This window comes from Lepidochelys olivacea, assembly GCF_965140295.1.
Source record: "Lepidochelys olivacea isolate rLepOli2 genome assembly, chromosome: 24".
NCBI lineage: Eukaryota > Metazoa > Chordata > Testudines > Cheloniidae > Lepidochelys > Lepidochelys olivacea.
The window spans coordinates 14877065-14904003 of record NC_140434.1 but is presented as its reverse complement, the minus strand read 5'-3'; the positions used below and the strand labels follow the sequence as shown (position 1 = coordinate 14904003).

The 26939-nt window shown below is 50.2% G+C and overlaps 1 protein-coding gene across 1 annotated transcript; it reads left to right on the top strand.

Annotated features, from left to right (window-relative positions):
- Positions 1–3488: 3488 nt before the first annotated feature.
- Positions 3489–25734, top strand: LOC311512668 (trypsin-like). The gene is made up of 5 exons (XM_084614015.1): positions 3489–3623; positions 6736–6895; positions 23708–23961; positions 25111–25247; positions 25483–25734. Exons 1-5 carry the CDS (start codon positions 3584–3586, stop codon positions 25660–25662), a joined length of 771 nt encoding a protein of 256 aa, XP_084470141.1. The 5' UTR covers positions 3489–3583; the 3' UTR covers positions 25663–25734.
- The last annotated feature ends 1205 nt before the right edge of the window (positions 25735–26939 follow it).

Genomic DNA, 26939 nt, shown 5'->3' with positions numbered 1-26939 from the left:
ATGCTCAAACCACTGAGCTATCCCTCCCCCCTCCGTCTCCAGCAACAGGCTCATGCTCTCTGCAGACCCAAGCAGAGTCAGTTACACTTCCAGTGGCTCCTGCCTCTCAGAGCAATGGGCTCCGGCTCATTGCAAACAGTAAGCTCTTATGTGCTTTATTTTGCTCCCCAGGCTGGCTATAAGCGTGACCCACTCCCCTTCCCCTAGGCCTTGGGAATCTGTGCACGCCGAGCGCCTTTCTGCACATCCATGCAATCGTCCTGACACTCCTGGGTGTGACTGGCGTTAGCATCAGTCCCTCCGCATCCAGGGATCCGTGATTAGGGGCCTTGCCCTGTCATTACCGGCTCTCAGAGCAGCCCAGGGCCAGGCCTGGGTGCTGACGGATTGCCACACCCCTCTTGCAAGCTGCTGAGCGTGACACATTCGACCCACCCAGCCCAAGCATAATTCAGCTCTGGCCCGTTCCGATCTGTCTCTGGGAGGTGGGAGTCCAGCATGCCTGGCTCCCTGCTGTACAACAGCTCTCCAGGCTATTTCTAGACGCTGCTCGTAACCCGATTCCCTGTTCACTCACCGTGGCATAAATCAGGAGTAACTAATTTCGTACCGGTTGGTGGTGGAAGATATGACTAGATCTGCCTCTGAGGCCACGTCAGCCCTCAGTTCAGGGGCACGGCTGGGTACCAGTCACTGACCTCAAATTAATACGGGAATGGGGAAGCCAGGAAGGAGGCAAAGTAAGAACACAGTGAGGAATAGTGCATTATTTACCTCTGGCTTTCTGTGCCTTGGGGGATTGCATTGTCCTGCTTTTCTACCCACCCACCGGGGCTAGAAATTGAAAAGGGAGATTTTCCCTATTATCCCAGGACTCCAGGAGCTGGCACTTTGAGGGGAACTCCAAATGTGGCGCTGATATAGAGAGTCAGTCACCCCGCCCGCATCCACGCCCCTGCTAGCTCAGCCGTTCTCCCAAACACTGAGTAAATATTAATCCCTAGTTCTTCCATCGCCCTTTTCAGCCAGGGTCTCAACGCACTTTACATTAGCCCCATTTTAAAGGTGGGGAAACAGAGGCACAGGGAGGGGAAGTGTTTTGCCCAGCAGCAGACTGGCTCCCAAGCCAGTGCTCTCTCCTTTAGACCTCACTGCCTCCTCTTTGCATCAACTCCCCCTAAATGCTGCTGGTTTAATCTCTGGCATGGGCTGTCGCCTTGTCTGTCGTCTTGTCTGGGAACCTGGCAGCCAGAAAAGCAACACTCCCACTGTGAGTGAGTAGCTAACAGGGGGTAGGACAAAGCCAAGCAGCTCCTGGGATGACACATACAGAGCTATTTTCAGAACCTATTGCACACACTGCCAGTGGGATTTGAACCTTCAGCCTTCATGCATTTCACAGTCAGCTCTGGGCTTGTCTTCCTTTCCCCTGGCTGGAATGCTAGATGCAAGGTTTTATACCCAATCCAGCATGACTGGAGTAACTTTTTTTTTTCAAGCTGGATGATTCCAAACGTTTGGGATAGCTATTTAACTCAAATGCCATCTAAACTCTTGGGAGGAGAGTGGTCTTGGTTAATTGTTCAGTTATGAAGCCTTCCAGCCCACTTCTCTGGACCCTAAAGGGAAGGGGAAATTGCAAATCCTGTTATTTTGCAAGTTCTATGTAAGAGCATGGATTGGTTTGTGGGAAAGGTACTAAACTAGCCCTCCACAGATCTATGTTTGATACCTCACACTGCCACAGATTTTCTCTGTGACCTTGGCCCCATCCCTGCCCTGCTCTGTGCCTCAGTTTCCCCTCTGTACAATGGGGATAATAGCACTGTTTTACTTAAAAATAACGCCAGTGCCAGGGTGAATGCCCGTATTTGTTTGCCTTATTATTGCTAATAATAAAAATGATTACACTAAGCACTTACCTAGCTTAAGTTAATTAGAACCAGGTTTAATTGAAACCAGGCTTAGACCATCATCAAGGAGAAAATCCACACACCCAAGGTTTCCACAACTAAGATCTGATTCCGGGACACCATAAAGGGGCCCAGTTTTCAGAGCAGTTGAATGTCCATCGTCAGAAATCCAGGCTGCTTTAAGTAACTAGGCGCTGCCCAGACACACAGTGACAGGCCCTGCCCCAGCTGAGATCAGGGCCCCATCATGCCAGAACTGCAGGCGGGCAGTAAAGGATTGTGAGTGATTTGCCTGTGGGCAGCGAAGGATCATGGGTAATTTTGAGTGGGCCGCAAAGTTTTGTGGGTGGTTTGCAGGTGGGCAGCTTTGGTTTTGGCCTTTGGAAAGGCCAATTTTTTGCCATTAAGACACCAACCTAGGACCCTGGTTCAAATCCTGATTCCCACCTCAGACTGTGGGGGCAAGTTACTGAGTCTCATTGTGCCTCAGTTTCCCTATGTCTAAAACAAGCATGTAGGGTGGGGGGGCATTGTAATGATAAAGTCCACTAATGTTTGTGAGGTGCTGGGATTCTTTGGGGCGTGAGGATGGGAGGGGAGGGCGGGGGACAGAGACATCTGTAGACCAATGTGTGACACCCATGACCAAAACAGCATATGTACAGACATGCTTCGACCCCCTTTTTTTTCCCCTAGATCCTACCCGTCTTCAGATATTTCCCTGCCCTCCCCCCCCATCACCTGGGCACCTTGCAATCTCTAATGCATTTATCAGCCCTCACCACCTGTGGGAGGCAGGGCTATTATTCCAGGAGGCAGCTGGGGAAACTGAAGCATGGAGCAACTCAGTGACCTTCTCGAGGATTCAGGGGCAGAGGAGGGCATTAAACGCAGCCCTGCAGCCACCCCAGGTGAAGGCCCTAATGCCCAGCCTGCCGGCTGCCGGTTCCACACAGCCATTGCTGTGCAAGCTGGGCCGGCCTGAGGGAACATGGCACCCTGGGCAAACTTGTTTTTTGGCTCCCTTTCCTTGTGTTTGAGACCAACAGCATGGGGCACAGGGCGTGAGGAGCAGCTCCTGGACCCAAAGCCCAGCTAAGCTGCCCAGGGAGTTTCTGAGCCTGGGGGCTCTCCCAGCCATACCCGCCCACCCCACCACCACCTAGCTGGGGGAGAGCCCCTCTGCCTGCGCCTCCCTGCCAGACTGGTGGCTCCCCCAGTCTGGCTGGCCAGGGGATCCAGCCCCCCCGGCTCGCCCGCACTCCACCCAGGCCCTCCAGCTTGTGACACTCTGACAGTGCCCATCCCGCCAACCCTGGCTCCCTGGGCGGTGGCCCACATCTCCCACCCGTAAGGCCAGCCCTGTGTCCAAGCCTCGTGGTGCCCACTCCAGTGGCCTCTGAGTCACGGATCGGGGGTCCCAGGAAGGCCGTGGCAAGCGAGGGCAGTTTCCGCGCTGCCTCTGGGGCAAGGCACCCATCGGTAGGGCGTATTCCCCGCCAAACAAGCTTCAGCTTTTCCTGGCCCGGTGACAAGGGAAGGCGGGGCTGGTAGGGATTTAAGGGTGATGAATTTCTCTGCCAGTAAACCGTCGGCTCCCCGCCAAGCTGTGCCACCCAGCCTCGAGCAGCCAGGAGGCCAGGCCACCAAGCCGCCTGCCCACCCGAGACATGGTCCTGCTGGCCACGGCGATGCTGCTGCTGGCTTCAGGTGAAAGGGGGCTGGAGGGCGAGTGTTTCTCTGTGTGTGTGCGGGGCGGAGGCTGTGCATTTGTGGGTGCGGGTGTGAGTGTGGGTGACTGGGCGAGCGTCCGTGTGCATGAGGGGGTGTGTGTGAGCGTCTGTAGATGGCACAGGCAAGTGTGTAAGTGTCCGTGTCTGAGGGCAGGTGTCAGCACGTGCAGGGATGTGTGTGTGTCTCTGTGTGTGCACATGTGCGTACACATGAGTAAAGTAACTGTGTGTGTTTGTGCATGAGGACGGAAGAATCCCGTGCACCGCTACAGACTAGGGGCCGAATGGCTCGGCAGCCGTTCTGCGGAAAAGGACCTAGGGGTGACAGTGGACGAGAAGCTGGATAGGAGTCAGCAGTGTGCCCTTGTTGCCAAGAAGGCCAATGGCATTTTGGGATGTATAAGTAGGGGCATTGCCAGCAGATCGAGGGACGTGATCGTTCCCCTCTATTCGACATTGGTGAGGCCTCATCTGGAGTACTGTGTCCAGTTTTGGGCCCCACACTACAAGAAGGATGTGGACAAATTGGAGAGAGTCCAGGGAAGGGCAACAAAAATGATTAGGGGTCTGGAACACATGAGTTATGAGGAGAGGCTGAGGGAGCTGGGATTGTTTAGTCTGCGGAAGAGAAGAATGAGGGGGGATTTGATAGCTGCTTTCAACTACCTGAAAGGGGGTTCCAAAGAGGATGGCTCTAGACTGTTCTCAGTGGTAGCAGATGACAGAACAAGGAGTAATGGTCTCAAGTTGCAGTGGGGGAGGTTTAGGTTGGATATTAGGAAAAACTTTTTCACTAGGAGGGTGGTGAGGTGGTAACTGGAATGCGTTACCTAGGGAGGTGGTGGAATCTCCTTCCCTCGAAGTTTTTAAGGTCAGGCTTGACAAAGCCCTGGCTGGGATGATTTAATTGGGGATGGGTCCTGCTTTGAGCAGGGGGTTGGACTAGATACCTCCTGAGGTCCCTTCCAACCCTGATCTTCTATGATTCTATGAGTGTTTCTGTGTCTGTGTGTGTAGCCACAGGGCTGTGTGTACATGTTAAAAGTCTACACATGCGTGCGGGGGGCATGTGCACATGCATGTGTGTGTTACTGGGTGTGTGCGTATGCTTTACTGTATATGTGTGTGCGTTTGCTACTGTGTGCGCGTGTTACAAGTATGTGTGTGTAACTCTGTGTGTGTGTTCCTGGGTGTGTGCATGCGAGTGTTTGTGCATTACTGCCTATGTGTGTTACTGTGTGTGTGTGCTACGGTATATGCATGTGTGTGTTGCTGTGTGTGTGCGTGTGTGTGTCGCTGTGTGTGTGTGTGCGTTACTGTATGTGCGTGTGTGTTACCGTGCGTGTGTTACTGCCTGTGCGTGCGTGCGTGTGTGTATGCCAGGGTGTCTGTCTGTCTGTCTGTGAGCCATGGCAGGAGGCCCCACCATCGCCGAGCACCCAGTGGGTGACCCGGGGCGGTAGCAGAGTGGAGCTAGGAGGGACAGCTCGGGGGCTGGCTCTGGGGGAAGCATGGGGGGGTCAGACACCAGGGGATGGCTGGGCAAGGACGATTAATGGCTCAGGAAGAATGTTTGTGCACCCCCAACGTACTCCCCCCGCCCCACCCCACCGCCTGTGCTCCCCACCCCACATACTCCCCCACCCCATCCCCTGTGATCCCACCCCATGTACTCCCCTGCCCCACCCCCTGAGCTCCCCACCCCACATACTCCCCTGCCCCACCCACCCCCTGACCTCCCCACCCCACATAATTCCCCACACCACCCCACCCCACATACTCCCCCACCCCATCCCCTGTGATCCCACCCCATGTACTCCCCTGCCCCACCCCCTGAGCTCCCCACCCCACATACTGCCCTGCCCCACCCACCCCCTGACCTCCCCACCCCACATAATTCCCCACACCACCCCACATACTCCCCCACCCCATCCCCTGTGATCCCACCCCATGTACTCCCCTGCCCCACCCTCTGAGCTCCCCACCCCACATACTGCCCTGCGCCACCCACCCCCTGACCTCCCCACTCCACGTAATTCCCCACACCACACCACCCCACATACTCCCCCACCCCATCCCCTGTGATCCCACTCCATGTATTCCCCTGCCCCACCCCCTGTGATCCTCACCTCATGTACTCCCCCATCCCACGTATTCCCTCACCCCACCCCCCTGAGCTCCCCACCCCATGTACTCCCCTGCACCACCCCCTATGCTCCCCACATCCCCTGCCCTCAAGCCTACGCTGCCATGAGCAGGAGTCTCCACCAACCGTTTAAAATGGTCCGCACATGTCCGTACATCTTCAAACAATGTCCCCCAATCCCTGAACCCCTACACGTCCCCATACATCCCCCGTGATCCCAGCTCCCCCCATCCCTCTGCCCTCTCCCCCTGCAGCATTCCAGGTCCTGGCCCAGCCCCAGGGACCCCTGCCTGGCTCAGCAGCAGCTCCTAGGAGAAGGCGCGGACAGGGGGGTCTCCACACGCTGCCCCCGCCCCGAGCGCCAACTCCGCAGCTCCCATTGGCCTGGAACGGGGAACCGCGGACAATGGGAGTTGCAGGGGCAGTGACTGCAGGCAGAACCAGCATGCAAAGCCGCCTGGCCACCCCTGAGCCTAGGAGACGCTGCCAGACATGCTACCGCTTCCAGGAGCCACCCATGGTTAAGCGCCCTCCGGCCAGAGTCTTCACCCTGAGCCCCCTCCCACAGCCCAATCCCCTGCCCCGGGCTCAGCCTGGAGCCCCCTTTTGCACCCCAACCCCTTGCCCCAGGATCACCCCGGAGCCCCCTCCCATGCTCCGAACCCCTCAGACCCACTCCCCAACCCAGAGCCTGCACCCCCTACCGCACCCCAATCCCCTGCCCCAGCCTGGTGAAAGTGAGTGAGGATGGGGGAGATCGAGTGACGGAAGGAGGGGGGCTGGAATGAGTGGGCGCAGGGCCTTGGAGAAAGGACGGGGCAGGTGCATGGCCTGGGGAAGGGGCGGGACAGGGGAAGGGCAAGGGTGTTTGGGTTGGTGCAATTAGACAATTGGCAACCCTAGCTCGGACACGGACAATTCCCCCCATACACACACACTTTAGTGGCTGCTGAGGACGAGCGGATCATTGGGGGAGATTCCTGTGACCGGCAACAGCAAGGCTACCAGGTGGCCCTGATGGGCTCCGCCAACATCGTGCGCTGTGGGGGGGTGTTGATCGACCCCGGCTGGGTGCTGACGGCCGCCCACTGCAACACTGCGAGGTAAGTAGCCCAGGGCCAGGAGAGGGGACGCAGAGAGTGGGGGCCCGTCGGTTAGAGCTTGAGCCGGGTGCTCAGGACACCCAGCTTCCATTCCCTGCTTGACGCCGACTTCCCTTGGGCAGATCACTGAGCCGGCCTGTGCCTCAGTTTCCCCCATCTGGACAATGGGGATAACAGCCCTGCCCTGCTTCACAGGGGGGCCGATGAGGGGAAAGAGGCCTAGAAGCTATGGAAATGGGAGCTGTATAAGGACCCTAGCTAGCTCTGCTGGATGTGTGAGGTGGGAGATTCAGAACACGTTTTGCCATACATGTAGTAAGAAAGGTGAGAAGGTTCTCACTCCCCTTGATAAGGATGGGAGAGGTCCTAGTGACCTTTACAACATGCATATGGTTAAGGCATTGCCATGTACTTTGTGGCATCTAACCAAGTTTTTCAGTGTGCCCTTGTTGCCAAGAAGGCTCACTGGACTGTATAAATAGGGGCATTGCCAGCAGATTGAGGGACGTGATCATTCCCCTCTATTGAGCATTGGTGTGGCCACATCTGGAGTACTGTGTCCAGTTTTGGGCCCCACACTACAAGAAGGATGTGGAAAAATTGGAAAGAGTCCAGTGAGCACATGACTTATGAGGAGAGGCTGAGGGAACTGGGATTGTTTAGTCTGCAGAAGAGAAGAATGAGGGGGGATTTGATAGCTGCTTCCAACTACCTGAAATGGGGTTCCAAAGAGGATGGATCTAGACTGTTCTCAGTGGTAGCAGATGACAGAACAAGGAGTAATGGTCTCAAGTTGCAGTGGGGGAGGTTTAGGTTGGATATTAGGAAAAACTTTTTCACTCGGAGGGTGGTGAAGCACTGGAATGGATTCCCTAGGGAGGTGATGGAATCTCCTTCCTTTGAGGTTTTTAAGGTCAGGATTGACAAAGCCCTGGCTGGGATGATTTAGTTGGTGTTGGTCCTACTTTGAGCAGGGGGTTGGACTAGATACCACCTGAGGTCCCTTCCAGCCCTGAGATTCTATGATTCCATGATCCTTCTCCTGCTCTCTGTTGGGGCCTTGGTTTTGTAGAGTATAAGAGCTTCCAGGCAGGGCCTGTCTCTGGCTGTGTCTGGGCAGCGCCCAGCACAACGAGGCCCTGGTCCCACCTGGGGCAGAGACTGTCCCTGACTGTGTGTCTGAGCAATGCCCAGCAAAATGGGGTCCTGATCTGTATAAGGTACTTGGAAATGTGAACTAGATCCTCAGATGGCATAAATTGGCTCTAGTGGGGTTACAACCAATTGACACCAGCTGGGGTTCAGGCCCAGCGTTGCTATTTTATCACTAGTCCCCCAGTAGTTAGTGGCGCTTTTCTCCAAGTCTCAGCCCCTGGAGTCCAGGGACTATGAGAGTATCTCAGCTTCCATTATAATAAGAAAAGTAAGTTTCCACCTTCCTAGTTGGGGAGAAAAGCTGGAAAATTTGAGAAATCTAAAGAGTCTGAAACCAGATGGTAAATTTAAACAAATAATAACAATCTGCGCTCCTTGCTGTATTTGATCTGTAGTTTTAAAAATTTACAAGTAATTTCCTGATTTTTAAGCCAATCTCGTGATTTTGGGGGGCTGGACTCACGACTTTGGAATGTGTGGGGCTGGCAGTTCTGGAAGCAGAAGGGAAATTTCTCCCTCGATATCGGTTTTGATGCCTTGAAATACAGCTGAGCAAAGAATCGATTTTTCGGTCCACTGGCAATGCTGAAAAATCAGGGGGAAATTGTGTGGGGTTGACATTTTTCACAATGTACAGCAAATTGAAAAGTATAACAACACTTTTTTGTTTTGGGCGGGATGGAACGTTTTGTTTGACCTGAAATGAAAGATTTCATTCTGACACTGAGCGTTTTTTAATGTTTTTTCAAAATCAAATGAAGGGAAATTTTGAATCAAAATTTCCAACTGTCGACAAGAAACATTTTGGATTTTCTCATATTTTGGTTTTAAATGAACAATTTGGAAACCGACACGAATTCGTAAAATAGTCAGTGTTGCCGAATTTGGATTTTTCACCAGAAAAAAAGGTCTGGCTGAAAAATATTGCCTAGCTCCAGTCACAATAAATGTCATTTCTAGCATATTACCAACCCTGATTTCCCCAACATTTAAGCCCTTTACTATACCTGCAAAACACTATAATGAAGATCTGGAGTTAGGCTGGGATTTGAAAGCCAGCCACTAGATTTTGATGGCCAGTTCCCATTTATTTGACTGGGAATTGGACATCCCAATGCATTAAATGGTTTTGAAGTTATCAGCCAGCATTCGTAGTTTGCATCATTATGGCTAGAAACAATAGGCCAGAGATGGGCAAACTATGGCCACATCCGGCCAGCGTGACCCTCCTGCCTGGCCCCTGAGCTCCTGGCCCGGGAGGCTCACCCCCGGCCCCTTCCCTGCTATTCTCCCTCCCCGGCAGCCTCAGCTGACTGCCCCACCAGCGCAATGCTCTGGGCACGGGGGCTGCAGAGCCGTGGCCTGACCCAGTGCTCTGTGCTGCGCGGAGGGTGGCTGGCTCCAGCCGGGCGGCATGACTGTAGTGCCGGCAGCCACTGGTCCTCCAGGCAGCGCGGTAAGGGGGCAGGGAGCGGGGGGGTTGGATAGAGGGCTGGGGAGTTCGGGGTGGTGGTCAGGGGGCAGGGGTGTGGATAGGGGGCAGGGCAGTCAGAGGGCAGGGAACAGGGAGGTTGAATGCGGGCAAGGGTCCCAGGGGGGCAGTCAGGAAGGAGAGGAGGGGTTGGATGGGGCGGCAGGGGCCAGTCAGGGGCAGGGGTTCCGGGGGGGGCAGCCAGGGGACAAGGAGAAGGGGTGGTTGGATGGGGCAGGGGTCCTGGGGGAGCAGTCAGGAAGGGGGGGGTGGGTGGAGCGATGGGGGAGGCAGTCGGGGCAGGGGTTCCGGGGGCAGTCAGGGGACAGGGAGAAGGGGTGGTTGGATGGGGCACAGGTCCTGGGGGAGCAGTCAGGAAGGGGGGGGGGTGGATGGAGCGATGGGGGAGGCAGTCAGGGGCAGAGGTTCCGGGGGCAGTCAGAGGACAGAGAGAAGGGGTGGTTGGATGGGGCAGGGGTCCTGTGGGGGGGCAGTCAGGAATGAGAGGAGGGGTTGATGGGGTGGCAGGGGGCAGTCAGGGGTGGGGGGTCCAGGGGCGGTCAGGGGACAGGGAGCAGGGGGGGTGGATGGGGCAAGGGTCCCAGGGGCCCACCAGGGGACAGGGAACAGAGGGAGTTGGATGGGGTAGGAGTCCCAGGGGGGCTGTCAGGGGGCGAGAATCGGAGGAGTCGGATAGGCGTCAGGGCCTGGGCCGCGCCTGGCTGTTTGGGAGGCACAGCCTCCCCTAACTGGCCCTCCATACAATTTTGGAAACCCGATGTGGCTCTCAGGCCAAAACGTTTGCCCGCCCGTGCAGTAGGCCACGCGGCATCCTCTTCTGGTGGAATGATTTATTGTCTATAACAAATCGGGGATGAGAGTTGAATCCCACGTCCTATTTTAGTTCTATTTTGACTAGACTCGGGCAACTCTTTTGACTAAACCCTTTTTTTAATTTTGGTGAACAATGCAGATATTTTTCAGCTAAAAATGCAGATTTCATTAATTCATGTTGATTTCACCCAATTGCTTCAGGGGAAAAAAATCCTAAAAGATAAAAATTCAGGAAAAAAAATCTAAATATTGCATTCTGACATTTTTGAAATGACACGTTTTAATTTTTCAATTCGAAAGGACTTCTTTGTTCAGCAATTTCCTGCAGGATTTTTTTTTTTAATTAAAAATGTCGCGAAAGGATTGAAATGAAATATTTTGTTTCAGGACAAATGAAACATTGTGTTTGGCCTGTGCTTAATTTTTTTAGCTTTTGGATTCTCTGGGAATTTAGAAAAAAGTCATTTTCGGTTCAATAATTTTTTTTCCGCTTATTCAGAATTGCCAGTGAACGACAGATCCTTTCTTTGCCCAGCTCGTCTAATGATTTTGGGGCCTGACTTGCGATTTTTGAATGCTTCGGGCTGATGACTGGGAGAATTTCTCCTCGTGGAGAAGCTTGTGTATACTTGCAGTGTTTGTACTCTGTTCAAGGGGGAAAGAGAAATGCAATATGTCAGCATGGGTGGTGGGTGAACCACAGACTTGGGGAGGCTAGCCCCCAGCTCAGTCCACCCCTTCTGCCCGAGGCCCACCCCTCTGCCCCCACTGAAGTCCAGAGCCCCTCCTTCCCCCTCCCCCAGCTCCGGGCCGCTCAAATGCCTCCAGCCCCAGAATGCCAGGCAGGCGGGCAGCATGCGGCCCTCAGCCCCCAAGCGCCAGGCAGGTGAGCAGCATGTGGCCCCCAGCCCCCAAGCGCCAGGCAGGTGGGCAGCACGCAGCCCCCAGCCCTGGAGTGCCAGGTGGGCAGCGTTGCCCCTAGGACCCCCAGCCCTGGAGAGCTGGGTGCCGGGGCCCCAGCCCCAATGCCCCCAACCCTCCCCCAGCACAGGGCAGGTAGCCACAACACCGGCAGCCACAGCACCCCCAGCCCTGCAGCTCCGGCAACGCAGCCCCCAGCCCTGCAGCACCAGGAGCCGTGGCCCTAGCACACGGGGCCCCCCCAGCGCTGCGAAGCCCCAGCCACTCCAAGTCCCAGCTCCAGGCCGGCTGCCCCAGCCCCAGCCCCAGGGCTCTTCCTGGAAGAGGAGCAGCCTGCCTGGGCTGGGGCCAAGGGGGAAGCAGCAAGCATGGGCGGGTGTCCTCAGGGCAGAGCATGGGCAGGGCCATGCAGGGCTGTTTGGGGAGGCCCAGCTTTGCCCAGTCTATGATACGCACCACCCATGTATGTCAGAAAAATTATGTGTTGCAAATGATTTGCTCAGCTCTAGAAAGGAATCACGTCAAACAAAAATATTACATAGGCAATGTCCCTTTTATGCCTTTCTCTCCATTCTCAATTCATTTTCAAATCCCTCGCGTGCGTGTATCTCCCTTTGCTCCACAGTTCATTTTACAAGAGGCACTGGTTTAACTACAGTTGTGTTTTTAAATCAATTTAGTTAAATGGATACAAACTCCTGTCTAGAGCTGGTTAGAAACAGAGAGTTTGATTCTGCAGCAAATTCAGAAATTGTGAGTTATTTTTCCTGAACTGGATCAAAAAAGTGACATTTCTAAATTTTCCATAGAACAAAAATTCTGAAGAATTTAGGTTTGGAACTGTCAGACTGTTTCATTTTGAGAATGTCAAATTGCCTTGTTGAAATAAGGTAATAAATGTTCGATTTCAATAATGTCCACTCATTTCATTTTGATTTTTATAATATAATATAATATAATATAATATAATATAATATAATCAAAATGCATTGAAATGATAAATTCAAAATCAAACATTTCATAGGATTGTCAAAATGAAACAAGAAAATCACGTCAAAAATGTTGGCATCAGAGTTTTGTTGCGAGATTTTTTGACCACAGAGATTTCCCTTGGAAAAGTTTCCTTCTTAGAACACACATGTTAATCCAGCCTATGCCAGGTCCCACATCTATGAACAAAGAATCTAGGTCACAATTCCAAGCCAGGGGGCTGTACCCTGGAAAGCAGTGACCCTGGGAAGGACACAGGAGTCCCGGTGGAATCAACCACCCATGAGCTGTGGCAATGCTGTGGCTGACAGTGAGCATGACCCTGGGCGGGAGAACCGGACGAATGGCAAGTAGGAGCCGGGAGGTGGGGCCCTCTCTGGACAAGACATTAGGGAGACAGTGGCTGGAGACTACACCTGGCTCGGGGGCGGGGATGGGGCACTCATGAAACAGGATGTCACACAGGTGCTGACCCAGCGCTGGAGCATCCACGGGAAAAAATAGTGGGTGCTCAGCGGCCCCCCACAATCAGCTCCTCCCCTTCCCCCTCCCTGCAGCACTTCCTGCCTGCTGGCAGCCCCACCAATCAGCTCCTCCTCCTCCCTCCCAGTGCCTCCCATCCACAGCAATCAGCTGTTCAGCGGTATGCAGGAGGCACGGGGGTGGAGGGGAAGGAGTGAGGGCAGGGTGCACTCAGGGGAGGGGGCAGAACAGGGCAGAGCTGGGGTGGGAAGCGGCGGGGTGGGGGTTTGGGGGAAAGGGTGGAGTGGGGGCAGGGCCTGGGGCAGAGCAGGGGTCGAGCAACCCCCGGCAACTCATAAAGATGGTGCCTATGGGATGTCAGGAGATCAGGGAGGGGTCAGAGAAGAGCAACAGGAACAATCTAAGGGATGAAAAAATTGCCTTACAGCCAGATACTGAAGCTCGATCTATTGAGTTTCTCCCAGAGACGGCAAAGACTTGATCCTGGTCTATCAGCACCTCCAATGGGACGAGATTTCAGAGGGTCAAGGTTTCTGTAACCCAGCAGACAAAGGCAGGCAGAGCAAGATCTGATGGCTGGGAGATGAAACCCAACAAATCCCAGGGACAAATTGAATTATTCCAAGTCTACTCATAGTGCACACCCCAGCCTGAAGTTGCACTAGTTGAAGTAAATCACCCCAAAAAGAGTTTAACTGGTGCAAATTTCTAATGCAGCTCTGCTGAGACTGGCTTAATAAGGCATTCATTTTTACCAGTGAAGGTAATTAACCACTGGGACAATTTACCATGGGTCGTGGTGGATTCTCCATCACTGCTAACTTTTAAATCAAGAGTGGATGTGTTTCCAGGAATTATTTTGGAGCAGTTCTCTGGTCTGTGTGACACAGGAGGGAGACCAGATGATCCCTTCTGGTCTTGGAATCTACGAATTAATTCCTCCAAAAATTCACTTTAATTTAGTGATTTACCAACGCAAAAGAGCTCCCGGTTGTGGGATACACACACAGGACAGGCCTAATTCACCAGAAGCACAATGCTAACTTTGCCTAGAGCAGAAGAAGAATCACGAAGACAAATTTTTCTGGAGAAATATTTTTTGGACAGTGAATAATTGATTTGGGGGAAAATGGAGTCTTGGTTGCCCTTAAATTACTTGTGAATTGAACACAAATTCAGTGAATAGATTTGGCCTAAACTTTTTTTAGGGGGGACTTAGGTGCCATCCCCAAAATGGCCAGTGGAGGTGATATAACCTTTAGCCCATGGGTTAGGACACTCACCTTGGATGTGGACCACCTGTGTTCAATTCCCCTTTGCTAGATGGGAAGAAGGGATCTGAGTTTGGGTTTCCCACACTGCAGAAGAGTGTGCAAACCACTGGGCTAAGGTGTGTAAGGGAGGCTGGGTAAACGGTTATAAAACGTCAGTTTTGAACCTATCAGAATGCTCCTTCCCAAAGAACCAAATTTCATCAAAATTGACACATCTGCTTTTGAGGAATCAGCATTTTCCAACTGAGAAATGCCCTGTTGCAAAGTTTCACATCGTAATTCATAGTTTTCAAAACCAGCAGTCACTGTTCTGCCCATCCAACCCGATCTCCTGCCTAGCCCAGGCCAGAGAACCTCCCCCAAGGATTCCTGCACGCAGCCCAAGCTCCCTCTTGCTTGTGTGCCCTTAACGCCATCCCTTCACAGATTTCAAGCCCATATCTGGTGGCTGAGCTAGAGCAGAGCTTTGAGAGAAAGACGCCCAATCTTGACGGAAAGCTTCTGAATGACAAAGAATTGGCCCCGCCCCCACTTCTGGGGCAGTTGTTCCAAGGATCAATCTTGGGGAGAGCTGCATTCGAGGCCTTGCTCTGCTACAGACTTCCTGGGTGACTTTAGACAAGTCATTTAGCCTCTGTATGCTTCGGTTTCCCCATCTGTGCGGCAGGGAGAATAGTCCTCACAGCTAAAGAGGCAGGTTTTCCAAAGGGTGCCCAGGAATTTATACCCATCGAAACAGGCGATACAAAACCCACAGCACCGAGTCGCCGGCTCAGGTGATTTGGACTGCGGGGCTAAGAACTGCAGTGTGGGTGTTTGGATCCGGGTTCTGAGACCCTCCCTTTCTTGGGGTCTCGAAGCCTGGGCTCCAGCCTGAGCCCAGACCTCTACACTGCAATTTTGCAGCCCCATGACCCCGGGTCACAGCATAGACGCACCATAACTACCTTTGCCCAGCCCAGCCTTTGCCTTTCCCTCCGAAATCAGTCCCTCTGCCTTCTAGATCATTTCCCGGCCTCTTGGCTAGAACACCCTGCGTCTCTCAGCCTCAGTACCTCGCTGGGCAGCAGTTAAGCACTGAAATACCTTGAGGGAGCTGGGGCTCAGCACCTAGCCCCGAATGTGCTGCCCAGAGCAGAACGCAGCCATGCAGCGTCTCGGTGTGTCTTTGTGCAGCACCTGGCATAATGGGGCACCTGTAGGCAATAATAACATGAATAATCTGCAATAAGTATGCGGCCCAGAGTAGCAATGGCCTTTGCGTGTATTTTCGGCTGCAGTCCGATCAGTTGCAAATCTCTGTCTAATTTGCTGTCCGCCCCGCCCCCAGATTGCTTCTGCCCTGCTGTCTAATTCCCTTGATCTCAGCTCCCTGGACTCAGGGCTCTTTTAAACACCATTGAGTTTAGCACAGTAGCCTCCAAGGACAACGTCCACCTGACATTTCCCCCAACCTCTAGGCCATTAACACAACGGGGCAAGATCCCCAGCTGATGTCAATGGGCCGTAGCTCCATTGGAGTCAATGGGGCCAGATCCCGAGCTGGTGACAATCAACCGTAACTCCATTGGAGTGAATGGGGCCAGGCCCCCAGCACCTCTCTTCCTTCCCCAACAAATCTCTGCTCCGTGGCTCAAGGCCTGGATCTGCCATTACCCACACAGCTGTCGATTTGAAAACTGCCTTCACTCCCCTGAATTGCACAAAGCTGATGCTGAGCGGGGGCGTGAGATGCAGACAGAACCGCCCTGTGTAGGTGTATCTCTGTAGCCTTGGGCGGGAAGGGCTGGAAATCCAGAGGGTTGGAATGGCACAAATGCAGGCAGGGAAAAGATTGTCCCTTGCTTTCAGATGTCTGCCTCACTGCAAAGCCAGCAGTGTCCTCACCTCAAAACCCTGAGAAAAAGCAACAGGTTAGCATGAAAAGCCCTGAGACTTGCTTTTTATGCCAAGAAATGAGATTGGCATCAGAAAACCATAAGACTGATTTAAAAATCATGAGATTACAGTGAGCTGGGGTTACAATTATTAAACTGTGATTTAAAAAAAAAACACACCATGAGACTGGCAGAAAAGAGGTCCTGAGACAGGCATCAAAAAAACCCACAAGATTGATTCAAAAATTCTGAGATTGGCAGGAAAAATCAGGAGATTATCACTAGCAGTGGGGAACCTGTTTGTAACGGGGAATTTAGATCTTGAAGCATGAGCCCCTGGGGAAGGAAAGCCTGATGTGGTGCAGGAAGGTCAGACGTGGCCACTGGACTATGTTTGGCTGGCAGCCAACACGACATCTACAGATTCTGCAGGTTCATAATTTTCATTAAAAACAAAGGTAAATTTCTAGCCTTCGTGGCTGCAGAGTATAACTGTGGGTATAACTCATGTGGTGATGTCCTCATCTCGGTTGGGGTCTGTGCAGTGCCCAGCACAATCGGGTCAGCAAACACCCCTTGTCCTTTATCCATCTAATTGCATCACTTCAGTGTCAATAAAAAGAAAAGGAGTACTTGTGGCACCTTAGAGACTAACCAATTTATTTAAGCAAAAGCTTATGCTCAAATAAATCGGTTGGTCTCTAAGGTGCCACAAGTCCTCCTTTTCTTTTTGCGAATACAGACTAACACGGCTGCTACTCTGAAACCTTTCAGTGTCAATGTGATCTATTTAATAACCAATCCTTATGCTGGATGGAATGGGTGGGGGCGAGGGGATTGGGAGGTAAGTGCCTTTTATTTTCAGTGCTTGAAAAATACTACAGCTCTCATGATGCACCGTGACTTGTGAGTTGCTGTAGTGCAGCATGGGAGATGTAGTCCAGATGTGGAGTCCAGTCCATAAATGAAACTGCAGTTCCCATGAGTCACTGAGGCAGTATTTCCAAACTGACGTTTTGCCATTTTTTAGATACAACTTGTTGGTTTGTTGGTGTTCTCTTTTTGATGTAATGTTAAAATTCTTCCAGAGAGCAGACACTTTTCACAGTAAATTTTGCACTGTCCAAAAAACAATTCTCCATCGAAAAACAGTTTCCCCAGAAAAATTTGGACCAGCCCTGATGGAAAAAAGGGAAAAAGGAAACAAAGAAAAAGGAAAAAAATGTGTATGTGAGTGGGGGAGGGAATGGTCCACAAAACTCCTAGATCCCATTCACCCTGTCGCCTTAAGTGGCAGAAAATCAGAGGAAACCCAAAATCCAAAAGTCTGATTTTATACCTCAGCCCATCATTAAACATGGAATTAGGCTTTTTCTTCTGAATAAATGCCATCTCCATAGTCTGCTCCCGGTGGCATCTGGGAAACAATTAAAGACCTTGTGTACCCAGCTGGATTTTCACACCTGCACATCTATGCCAACTGGCATGAGCGTTACTGACAGAAAGCGCCTGAGGACGGTGAATGCCAGCCAACAGTATCAGGGCAACACGGTGTACGTGAGGAATATATAAGAGCAACACAGGAATCGTTAGAGATGGAACAATGGGCCAGTCCAGGCCGGGATCCTCACCCACTCCTTGCTGCCCTGGATGCAGACTGGTATCCACCACCCTTCCCTGCCCACCCCCACCCCGAATCAGACCCATGCACCCATCTGGCCCAGTCTCCCCTCCCACATCAGGTCTGTCTAGCTCAGTGTCCCCCATCCCAGATCAGATACAGAGGCTCATCGAACTGGGTGTCCCCCAGCCCAGAACAGATCTATGAGCTCATAAAACAGAGATGGTTCAGAGAAGACCCATGAGAATGATTAAAGGTTAGAAAACCTGCCTTAGAGTGAGAGAATCCAGGATCTCCATCTAGCAGAACAGAAGAATGGCCACACAGGGTCAGACCAAAGGTCCATCTAGCCCAGTATCCTGTCTTCTGACAGTGGCCAATGCCAGGTGCCCCAGAGGAAATGAACAGAACAGGTAATCATCAAGTGATCCATCCCGTCATCCATTCCCAGCTTCAGAGGCTAGGGACACCATCTCTTCCCATCCAGACTAGTAGCCATTGATGGACCCGTCCTCCAGGAATTTATTGATTTCTTTTTCGAACCCTCTAATGGTCTTGGCCTTCACAACATCCTCTAGCAAGAAGTTCCACAAATTGACTATGCGTTGTGTGAAGAAATATTTCCTTTTATTTGTTTTAAACCTGCTGCCTATTAATTTCATTTGGTGACCCCTAGTTCTTGTGTTCTGAGAAGGAGTAAATAACACTTCCTTATTTATTTTCTCCACACCAGTCATGATTTTATAGATCTCTATCATATCCCCCCTTAGTCGTCTCTTTTCCAAGTTGAAAAGTCCCAGTCTTATTAATCTCTCTTCATATGGAAGCCATTCCATACCCCTAATAATTTTTGTTGCCCTTTTCTGGACCTTTTCCAATTCCAATAGATCTTTTTTTAGATGGGGTGACCACATCTGCATGTGGTATGCAATGTGTGGGCGTACCATGGATTTATATAGAGGCAATATGAGATTTTCTGTCTTATTATCTCTCCCTTTCTTAATGATTCCCAACATTCTGTTTGCTTTTGAGTGGACGATTTCAGAGAACTATCCACCATGACTCCAAGATCTCTTTCTTGAGTGGTAACAGCTAATTTAGATCCCATCATTTTACATGTATGGTTGGGATTGTGTTTTCTAGTGTGCATTACTTTGCATTTATCAACGTTGAATTTCATCTGCCTTAACAAAGCTTAACAAAGAGAAGGGTCATGGGTGATGTGATCCCCGTCTGTAAGCACCTACATGAGGAACAAATATTTGCTAATGGGCTCGTCAGTCTCACAGAGGTAGGTCTAACACCACCCAGCGGCTGGAAGCTGAAGCTAGACAAATTCAGATGGGAAATAAGGCATAATTAACCATGAGAACAATTTATCAAGGGTCATGGTGGGTTCTCAATCACTGAAAGATTTTAAATCAACACTGGCTGTTTCTCTAAAAGAACTGCTTTGGGAATTAGTTTTGGGGCAGGTTTCTGGCCTGAGCTCTGCAGGGCCTGAGACAAGATGATCACAGTGGACCATTCCAGCCTTGGAATCTATGTCTCTATGAATCTAGCTTAGATGCATGGCCCATCTAGCCTGGTGTACTCCCGCCCCACACTTCTAGGGTTGCCACCTGGCCGGTTTTCAACCGTCCTAGCCGGTTTTTGTTCAGCCAGTTCAAAGATTTAATACGCCAGCGGCGCAACCTGGAACACGTTGGAGCGCTTGCCAATTCACACCCAGCTTGTGGTGTCACATGAGGATAAGGGAAGGAAAATGATAACATCAAAATACATATATTGTGGGCGGCGTTTTGTTGGTTGTTTGTTTGTTAGCCCAGCGTCCCCCATCTCCTCACCCCATTTCAGACACAGGGGACCACCCAGCCAGGTATCTCCCAGCCTTCAACCCATATCAGATCCATGGTCCAGCCAGCCTGCCCTCCTGCATCTTTGGGCTTGGCAGAATTTGGCTTTTATTTTTTGATCATTTTGAAGGGCAATATTGACGCTTCTTTGTACTTTTTTTTATTGTTTTAAATTTTCACAGTTGTGCAAAATGATACATTTCCAGCATCTTTTCCCCCCTGTTCTTAGTTATTTAAATTTTCATCATCGCAGGGGGCAAACAACTGGAAGGGATCACATGATTATTTAACGGCAGTAGATGTGGGGAGTCAAAAAGTTAACGCTTTGTAGACGGTAAAACACAAATTGCCAGCATCGCGTGGCAAATCGGACAAAACAAAGAGCCTGAAATCCAAAGGGCTTGAGCCACATTTTCCTTACTTTGCCTTTCGCTACGTTTTGGTCATCATCCATGGAAACATTTTCCCCACGGTCTGTGTGATTAATAAAAATCATATCCTTCCAAGCCTAGGCATATTGCATTTGAGGAATTCCACCATGTTTCCCCTTTGCCAGCTGTCCTGAAGCAGATCTCGGCTGGCTCTAATTTATTGGATTATAGAAAAGATGCAGTGCAGCAAGGTACAGGACAGGCCCAAGCAGATTTGCCAGGGAGGTTAAATTTTAGAATCTTGCCTCTTCTGGAAACGCTGCCCTGGTTTTAACTCAACTGTTCTTAGGTCCGTCTAGAGCAGTGGTCCCCAAACAGTGGGATGGGGCATGGAGGAACGTCCAGGGGGGCAGAGCGAGGCCCATGCCAGCCCCCACGGCCCCTCCCTCACCTGCAGCTGTGGCCCCGGCTCCATTCTGAGCCCTGTGGCCCTGTTTCCAGCTGCAGCTCAGCCCTTGGCCCCTGCTCCTGGCTGCAGCTTGGCCCCCACTCTCAGCCTCTGCTTGGCCACCGGCCCCCTGGTCTGCTTACATATCTGGGGTTTCAAATGAGTCATTTCTAGGTATGATACCGAGGATTTTTCATACCTGGCCCCAAGCTTCTTACAGCATCGCTCTTTCCCTGTCTGCATCTCCCAGGGAGAACAACAACAGATGGACAAAAGGGGAGTCTTTTTTCAATTTTAAAATGTTCTAGCCTTCCCATTGGCTCTTTTGGCTAGGTGCCCACTCACTTCCTTTTACCTGTGCATCGCAGTGAGACTTTTTAACCCTTTACAGGTAGAGCAATTAGGGAACAGCTACTAAGAAGGATTTTATAGCTACTGGCTGGCTGGGTGTCTCCCCCTTTCATTTATCACACCGGCTCTGCTCCCACCCACAGCCCCTAACCTGGTCATGACTCTGCTCCCAGCCTGGGGGGCATGGACACCAATTACTGGTAAGGGGAATGTGAGAGGAAATGTTTGGGCACCACTGGTCTAGATGAAATGGCGGGACACCCTGCTCCCCACAGTGTGGACACACGGAAACTGGTTTAACCCTCAATCAAATCAGCTCAGTAATTATTTACATCGGGCAGCTTTTCTTAGGCAGAGTAGACCTTAGTCACCAGATTGCTTGGGATGATAAATCTCACGTGGCGGCTTTGCTTTGCGGTCTGTCTCTGGTTGGAATCACCACCCAGCCATAACCAGCTGCTGGCGTCTCTGCTTAAAAGCATCCGACATAGAAAGGCAGAGGATTAGGAGACCTTGCAAAGGGAGCCGGGCTCATCCGCCCTTCCCCTCCCTCTGGAAGGGTGTGTACAGCTGGGGCTGGTGAGAAAATGGGTTGGTTTTTTTCCTCCACTGAAAGTGGAGGGGGAAAAAAATCATCTTTTTGCAAATTTTCCACAGGAAATTTTGAGGGCTTTTTGGCAAAAAATCCAAGATCTGAAATATTTCCATATGGAAAGTCACTGCAGTGCCTTATGGGAGATATAGTATGGGTGTCTCACATCTCTCCGCTTGTATTCTTCTCTATAGACTGGATTTCCTGGTCGGACTACATCTCCCATGATGCACCAAGTGTCTCTTCTAGTATTGGGTCAACTGACAAGTGTTAATATCGCACAGCCACAGTGTATCACAGGAGGTGTAGTTGGGCTGCAGTGTGCTCCCATTCTCTTCTATAGGCCGGGTTCCCTGATTGGTCTGCATCTCCCATGATGCAATGTGCTTTTAGGGTTAAATGTTGCACATCTGCAGAGCATCATGGGAGATGTAGTCCAGCTGGAGACCCTGGAAAGTAGAAGAGAATGGGGGGTGGCGGGGAGGACACAAGGTTCCCATGCTATAACTCTCATGAGGTGCAGTGGTGCCATTTCAGAATAAGACTATTTATCTACCTATCTATCTATAAATGGCCAAATTTTTGACAGTTTTTGGGCATTTTGTTTTTTGACAAAAATTGGCATTTTCAGTGGGAAATTTGTGTGAAATATTTTACTGAGCCAGAAATCCAAAATTCCCTCAAAAAAACATACATTTTAACTCACCCTAACAGTAGTATAAACCCAGCCGAGGACTCCAGAACAAATTCACAAAAGCAGTATACTAGATTGGCTCTTCTAGGATGAAAAGATATTGTTGGGAGCCTGGAAGAATCTCGTGGTTGATGGGGCTGAGATGAATTTCATAGCTTATAGTCCTTGATAGTCTATGTGCAAATGACTTCTGACTGTAATCAGTCTCTGCTTCAGTTTCCCCATCTGGGGTTAATGTCATTTGCTTCACTTTCTCACAGGGAGCTATGTTCATGCATGTGCGATGTTTGGAACATGCCCTCTATATTATAATTATATAATAATAATAATAATTATATTCCCGTATTCCATTAAGCGTAATTATCATGAACAGAGTTGGGTGAATAGCAAAAAATCGCTGAGCTGGGAAGAAATGAAGCATTAAAAACAGCTCTCTGTTGATCACTCTAAAGTACTTACTTGGCCCCCAGCACTGTGGCATCACAGTCATATTTATCTTGACAACAGCCCTCTGAACTAGGGCAGTGTAAAGATGGGGAAACTGAGACACAAAGAAGTTAAGTGACTTGCTCAAGGAGGGACTAGAACCTAGGTCTCTCAGACAGCATACTCTCACCATAACCTCAAGGCTAGCCATCTTCATTACTAAAATGGAGGTGCATGTGTTAGTCCTTTGTTGTGCATTTCACACACAGCATCACAGAAATGCATTCTGCAATATGTGCTATTCACTAGTCTCCCATTGTGAAGAGTTGCCAGCTCTTGGGGCTTGAAGGTTGTAGCTATAACCAACATTTTTCAGTTGAAAGGTAATTTTAGGTGGTAATTTTCATCAGATGTAATTTTTAAGCACTCTCATTTGCAGCTAAATTTCTCAGGTTTTGAATGAAAACCATACACTTGGACCAAAAATGATTTTCACAAAATGATTTTTTTGCACAGAAAATGGTTTTCAAAGACAGGCTTTTTAATGAAAACCAGTTTTAAAAAAAAAATGTTTTTTTTTTTTAACCAAAAGGGTATTTGAAAACAGAACAAACTAAAAAACCCTGTTAATTGTTTTTGCAACTGTTTTTCACCAAAAATGGGTTTTAAAATGTTTACCAAAAACATTTTTGGGAAAAGTGATTCCCTGCGCCCCTCCTCCCCACCCCCCGTACCACACACCAGAGAACTGCCCCAAAATAATTTCCAGAGCAAAGTTTTTAGAAAAATATCCAGTCTTGATTTTAAAATTCCCAACGATGACGAATCAACCACCAGACCCCTTGGTAAATTGTTCCACTGGTTAATCACTCGCACCATTAAAACTTTGTGCTTTATTTCCCATCTGAATTTATTTAGCTTCAACTTCCAGCCACTGGATTATGTTAGACCTTCCTCTGCTAGACTGGGGAGCCGATAATTAAATATTTATTCCATATCTAGGTATTTATACACTGGGATCAAGTCACCCCTTAACCTTCTCTTTGTTAAACTAACTAGATTGAGCTCTCACTATAAATCAGATTTTCTAATCCTTTAATCATTCTCCTGGCTCTTCTCTGAACCTTCTCCAATTGATCAAAATCCTTCTTGAATTGAGGACACAGGATTCCAGCTATGGTCACACCAGGGTCAAATATAAAGGTAAAATAACCCCTCTGCTCCTAGTCAAGATTCCCCTGTTTATGCCTCCCAGGATCACATTAGCTGTTTGGGCTGCAGCTCGTGTGCCGCCAATTACCCACCATGACCCCCAAATCTTTTTCAGAGTCACTGCTACCCAGGAGAGAGTCCCCAGCTATAGAAGGAGGAAAGGTGGGAAGAGGGGAGGTCCCAGGTGAGGTTTCAGCTATTTTTATCTTGCTCTCTGTGCCATGTCCCTGCTACAGACCCATCTCCATTCGCCTGGGGGAGTACAGCCTGAGGACCAGCGAGGGGACAGAGCAGTGCATCAAATCAACCCAGTCCTTCCCTCACCCCAACTACAACATCACCACGCACGACTACGACATCATGCTGCTGAAGCTGCAGAGCACTGCCAACCTCAACAACTACGTCAAAACCATCCGCCTGCCTGACAGATGCCCTGAACCCAACACGGAATGCCTGGTGTCCGGATGGGGCACGGTCCAGACCCTTAAAGGTACAGAAGCAATCTGCAATGGGGCGCTGGGGGGCAGAAGGGAGGTGGAGGGAATATGGGGTCCTGCAGGAACGAGGGCGAGCACCGCAGATGTTCTGCAGTGAGAGTTCTTTGAACACCCTTGCGATGGCCTTTCAGAGCTCTCTGGAGCTCCTCCGACGTACTATGGCAGCCATGCACTGGGTAGACACACCATTAAATAGGTGTTCCTGGCCAAGACAGATAGATAGATAGATAGATGTGTGTCATGATGGATGGATGGAAGTGTCTGAAGAGAGATGGATGGATGATAGGTATGCGTAAAGACAGGTGAATGTGTATAAGGGTGGATGGATATATAGATACTTTCTGAGGCACTTTGAATTCTGTGACAGTAACAAATTAGATGTTTCTGTGCCAACATTTTACCACAGTCTGGGGTCCTCCCTACCTAATATTCACTGCCATGTATCTACAATTTTTGTGACCATTTCCCATCTACTTTTCAACTGACTGGTCAAATTTTGAATGTTTAGAAATTCTGATGAGATTTTCAAATTTAAAAATTTTGACAAGATTTCCAAATTTCAGTTTTTCAATGTGACTAGCAGATTTCAATATTTCAATGAGATTTGCAAGGCAGTTTTGATCTTTTGACATGCTTGCCAAATTTCACCAAGATTTCACGTTTCAAAATCTCAACAAGATTCCAAAGTTTGAAATTGCAACGAGAGTCCAAATTTCCAAATGTTGATGCGCTCCCCAGACTTCAAACAGTTGGCGAGATTTCCAAACTTTGAAATTTTGACATGATTTCCAAATTTCAAACGTTTGATGCATTTTTCATTTTCAATGAGACAACTGTGAAAAAAAACATTTGGAAACAACAACGTTTGCAATCCCCACTCTCCTTCTTCCCCTTTTGCCACCAACCCTAACCATGAAGGCTGGGATTTTGTGCACCTAACTCACCTAGGCTACTCTGAAATTCCACTCCCATAAGTTAGAATTTATCACACAGCCCTAGTTCTTTCTCAGATGAAGCTCCCCTTGGAACCAAAGTGCTGAGTGGTCACTGAGACACAGATGCTGCGTTACGTCTAGATGGGCGGAAGCATTTTCTCTCACCCTTTAACTCATCAGTGAACTTCTGGGGACTTTTTGTTCCAGTGCAGTACCCCAACGTTCTGCAGTGTGGGAAAGTCTACATCCAGCGCAACACGGACTGCGATAAATCTTACCCCGGGGCCGTCACCGAAAACATGCTATGTGCTGGTGTGAAGGAAGGAGGTGTGGATTCCTGCCAGGTAAGGGTGGGGTCAGTGTGGGGAAGGGGAAGATGACAGCAAACCCCCTAGGTCACCTTTGGGGAACTTTCCATCGGAACTGGAAATGCATCTCAACCGGATCACTAACGGATCCCGATCTCCTTTGTAAAGTTCTCTGAGATCTACTGATGGGGTGAGCTCAGTGGTCTTATCATTACCATGGAGATGGTTTCTCTGTCTCTCCCCACTTCCCCATCCTCCTTCCCCCATGCAGGGTGACTCTGGTGGCCCGCTGGTCTGCAATGGGAAACTCCAGGGCATCGTCTCGTGGGGATCACAGGTTTGCGCACCAAAAGGCAAGCCGGGCGTCTACACCAAAGTCTGCAGATTCACCAGCTGGATCCGGGGCACTATAAGGGAGAACTCCAGCAACCAAGCCTCCAACACCTGCTAGAAGCAAGCCACAGCTGCCACTGCCTCTTCCCCAGGGAACTGAGATTCCTGTAATAAACAGTGTGAAAAAACACCCGTGGCTCATTGCCTCCTTTGCACCTAGGACCGGATCTACCAGCCTCTGTCACTTTCTTGTCTACATCTGCTCTCTCTCTCCATCTGAGACAGAGCCCCTCTTTCCCCTCCCCATAGGAAGCCTTGCTGTCGATGCACCCAGGTGGGAGGTTGACAGAGGGGCTCGAACCCACGACCTCTGCATCTAAAATCCTGGGCCGCTGCCACCTGAGCTAAAAGAACCAGCTCTGTTCGAAGGCTTATCAACTTCCAGATGCATCCCAGCCCCCAGATGAGGGGGACAGAGCACCACACTGAGTGGGTGTGGCTTAAACACCGAGTGGGCGTGCCATACATAACCGCAGCAATGGCTTTAGCTAAATGATCTGGAAAAAGGGGTAAACAGCGAGGTGGCAAAGTTTGCAGACGATCCAAAATGACTCAAGCTAGTCCAAAGCAGACTGCGAAGAGTGGCAAAGGGATCTCACAAAACTGGGGGGTGACTGGGCAAAAAAAGGCAGATGAAATTCGACACTGATAAGGGCAAAGTAGTGCGTGTTGGAAAACATAATCCCAACTATCCATATAAAATGATTGGGTCTAAATTAGCCATTACCATGCAAGAAAGGGAGCTTGGAGTCATGGTGGATAGTTCTCTGAAAACGTCCACTCAATGTCCAGCAGCAGTTAAAAAAATCTAATAGAATGCAAGGGACGTGATCGTTCCCCTCTATTCGACATTGGTGAGGCCTCGTCTGGAGTACTGTGTCCAGTTTTGGGCCCCACACTACAAGAAGGATGTGGAAAAATTGGAGAGAGTCCAGCGGAGGGCAACAAAAATAATTAGGGGTCGAACACATGACTTATGAGGAGAGGCTGAGGGAACTGGGATTGTTTAGTCTTCAGAAGACAAGAATGAGGGGGGATTTGATAGCTGCTTTCAACTACCTGAGAGGTGGTTCCAAAGAGGATGGTTCTAGACTATTCTCAGTGGTAGAAGATGACAGGACAAGGAGCAATGGTCTCAAGTTGCAGTGGGGGAGGTTTAGGTTGGATATTAGGAAAAACTTTTTCACTAGGAGGGTGGTGAAACACTGGAATGCGTTACCTAGGGAGGTGGTGGAATCTCCTTCCTTCGAAGTTTTTAAGGTCAGGCTTGACAAAGCCCTGGCTGGGATGATTTAATTGGGGATTGGTCCTGCTTTGACCAGGGGGTTGGACTAG

Bases quoted from the DNA above. Each gene is read 5' to 3' on its own strand.
- LOC311512668 (XM_084614015.1), top strand. From the start codon at position 3,584: ATGGTCCTGCTGGCCACGGCGATGCTGCTGCTGGCTTCAG. The intron at 3,624-6,735 runs GTGAAAGGGGGC...CACACACTTTAG, and splicing joins GATGCTGCTGCTGGCTTCAG to TGGCTGCTGAGGACGAGCGG. The intron at 23,962-25,110 runs GTACAGAAGCAA...TTTTTGTTCCAG, and splicing joins CACGGTCCAGACCCTTAAAG to TGCAGTACCCCAACGTTCTG.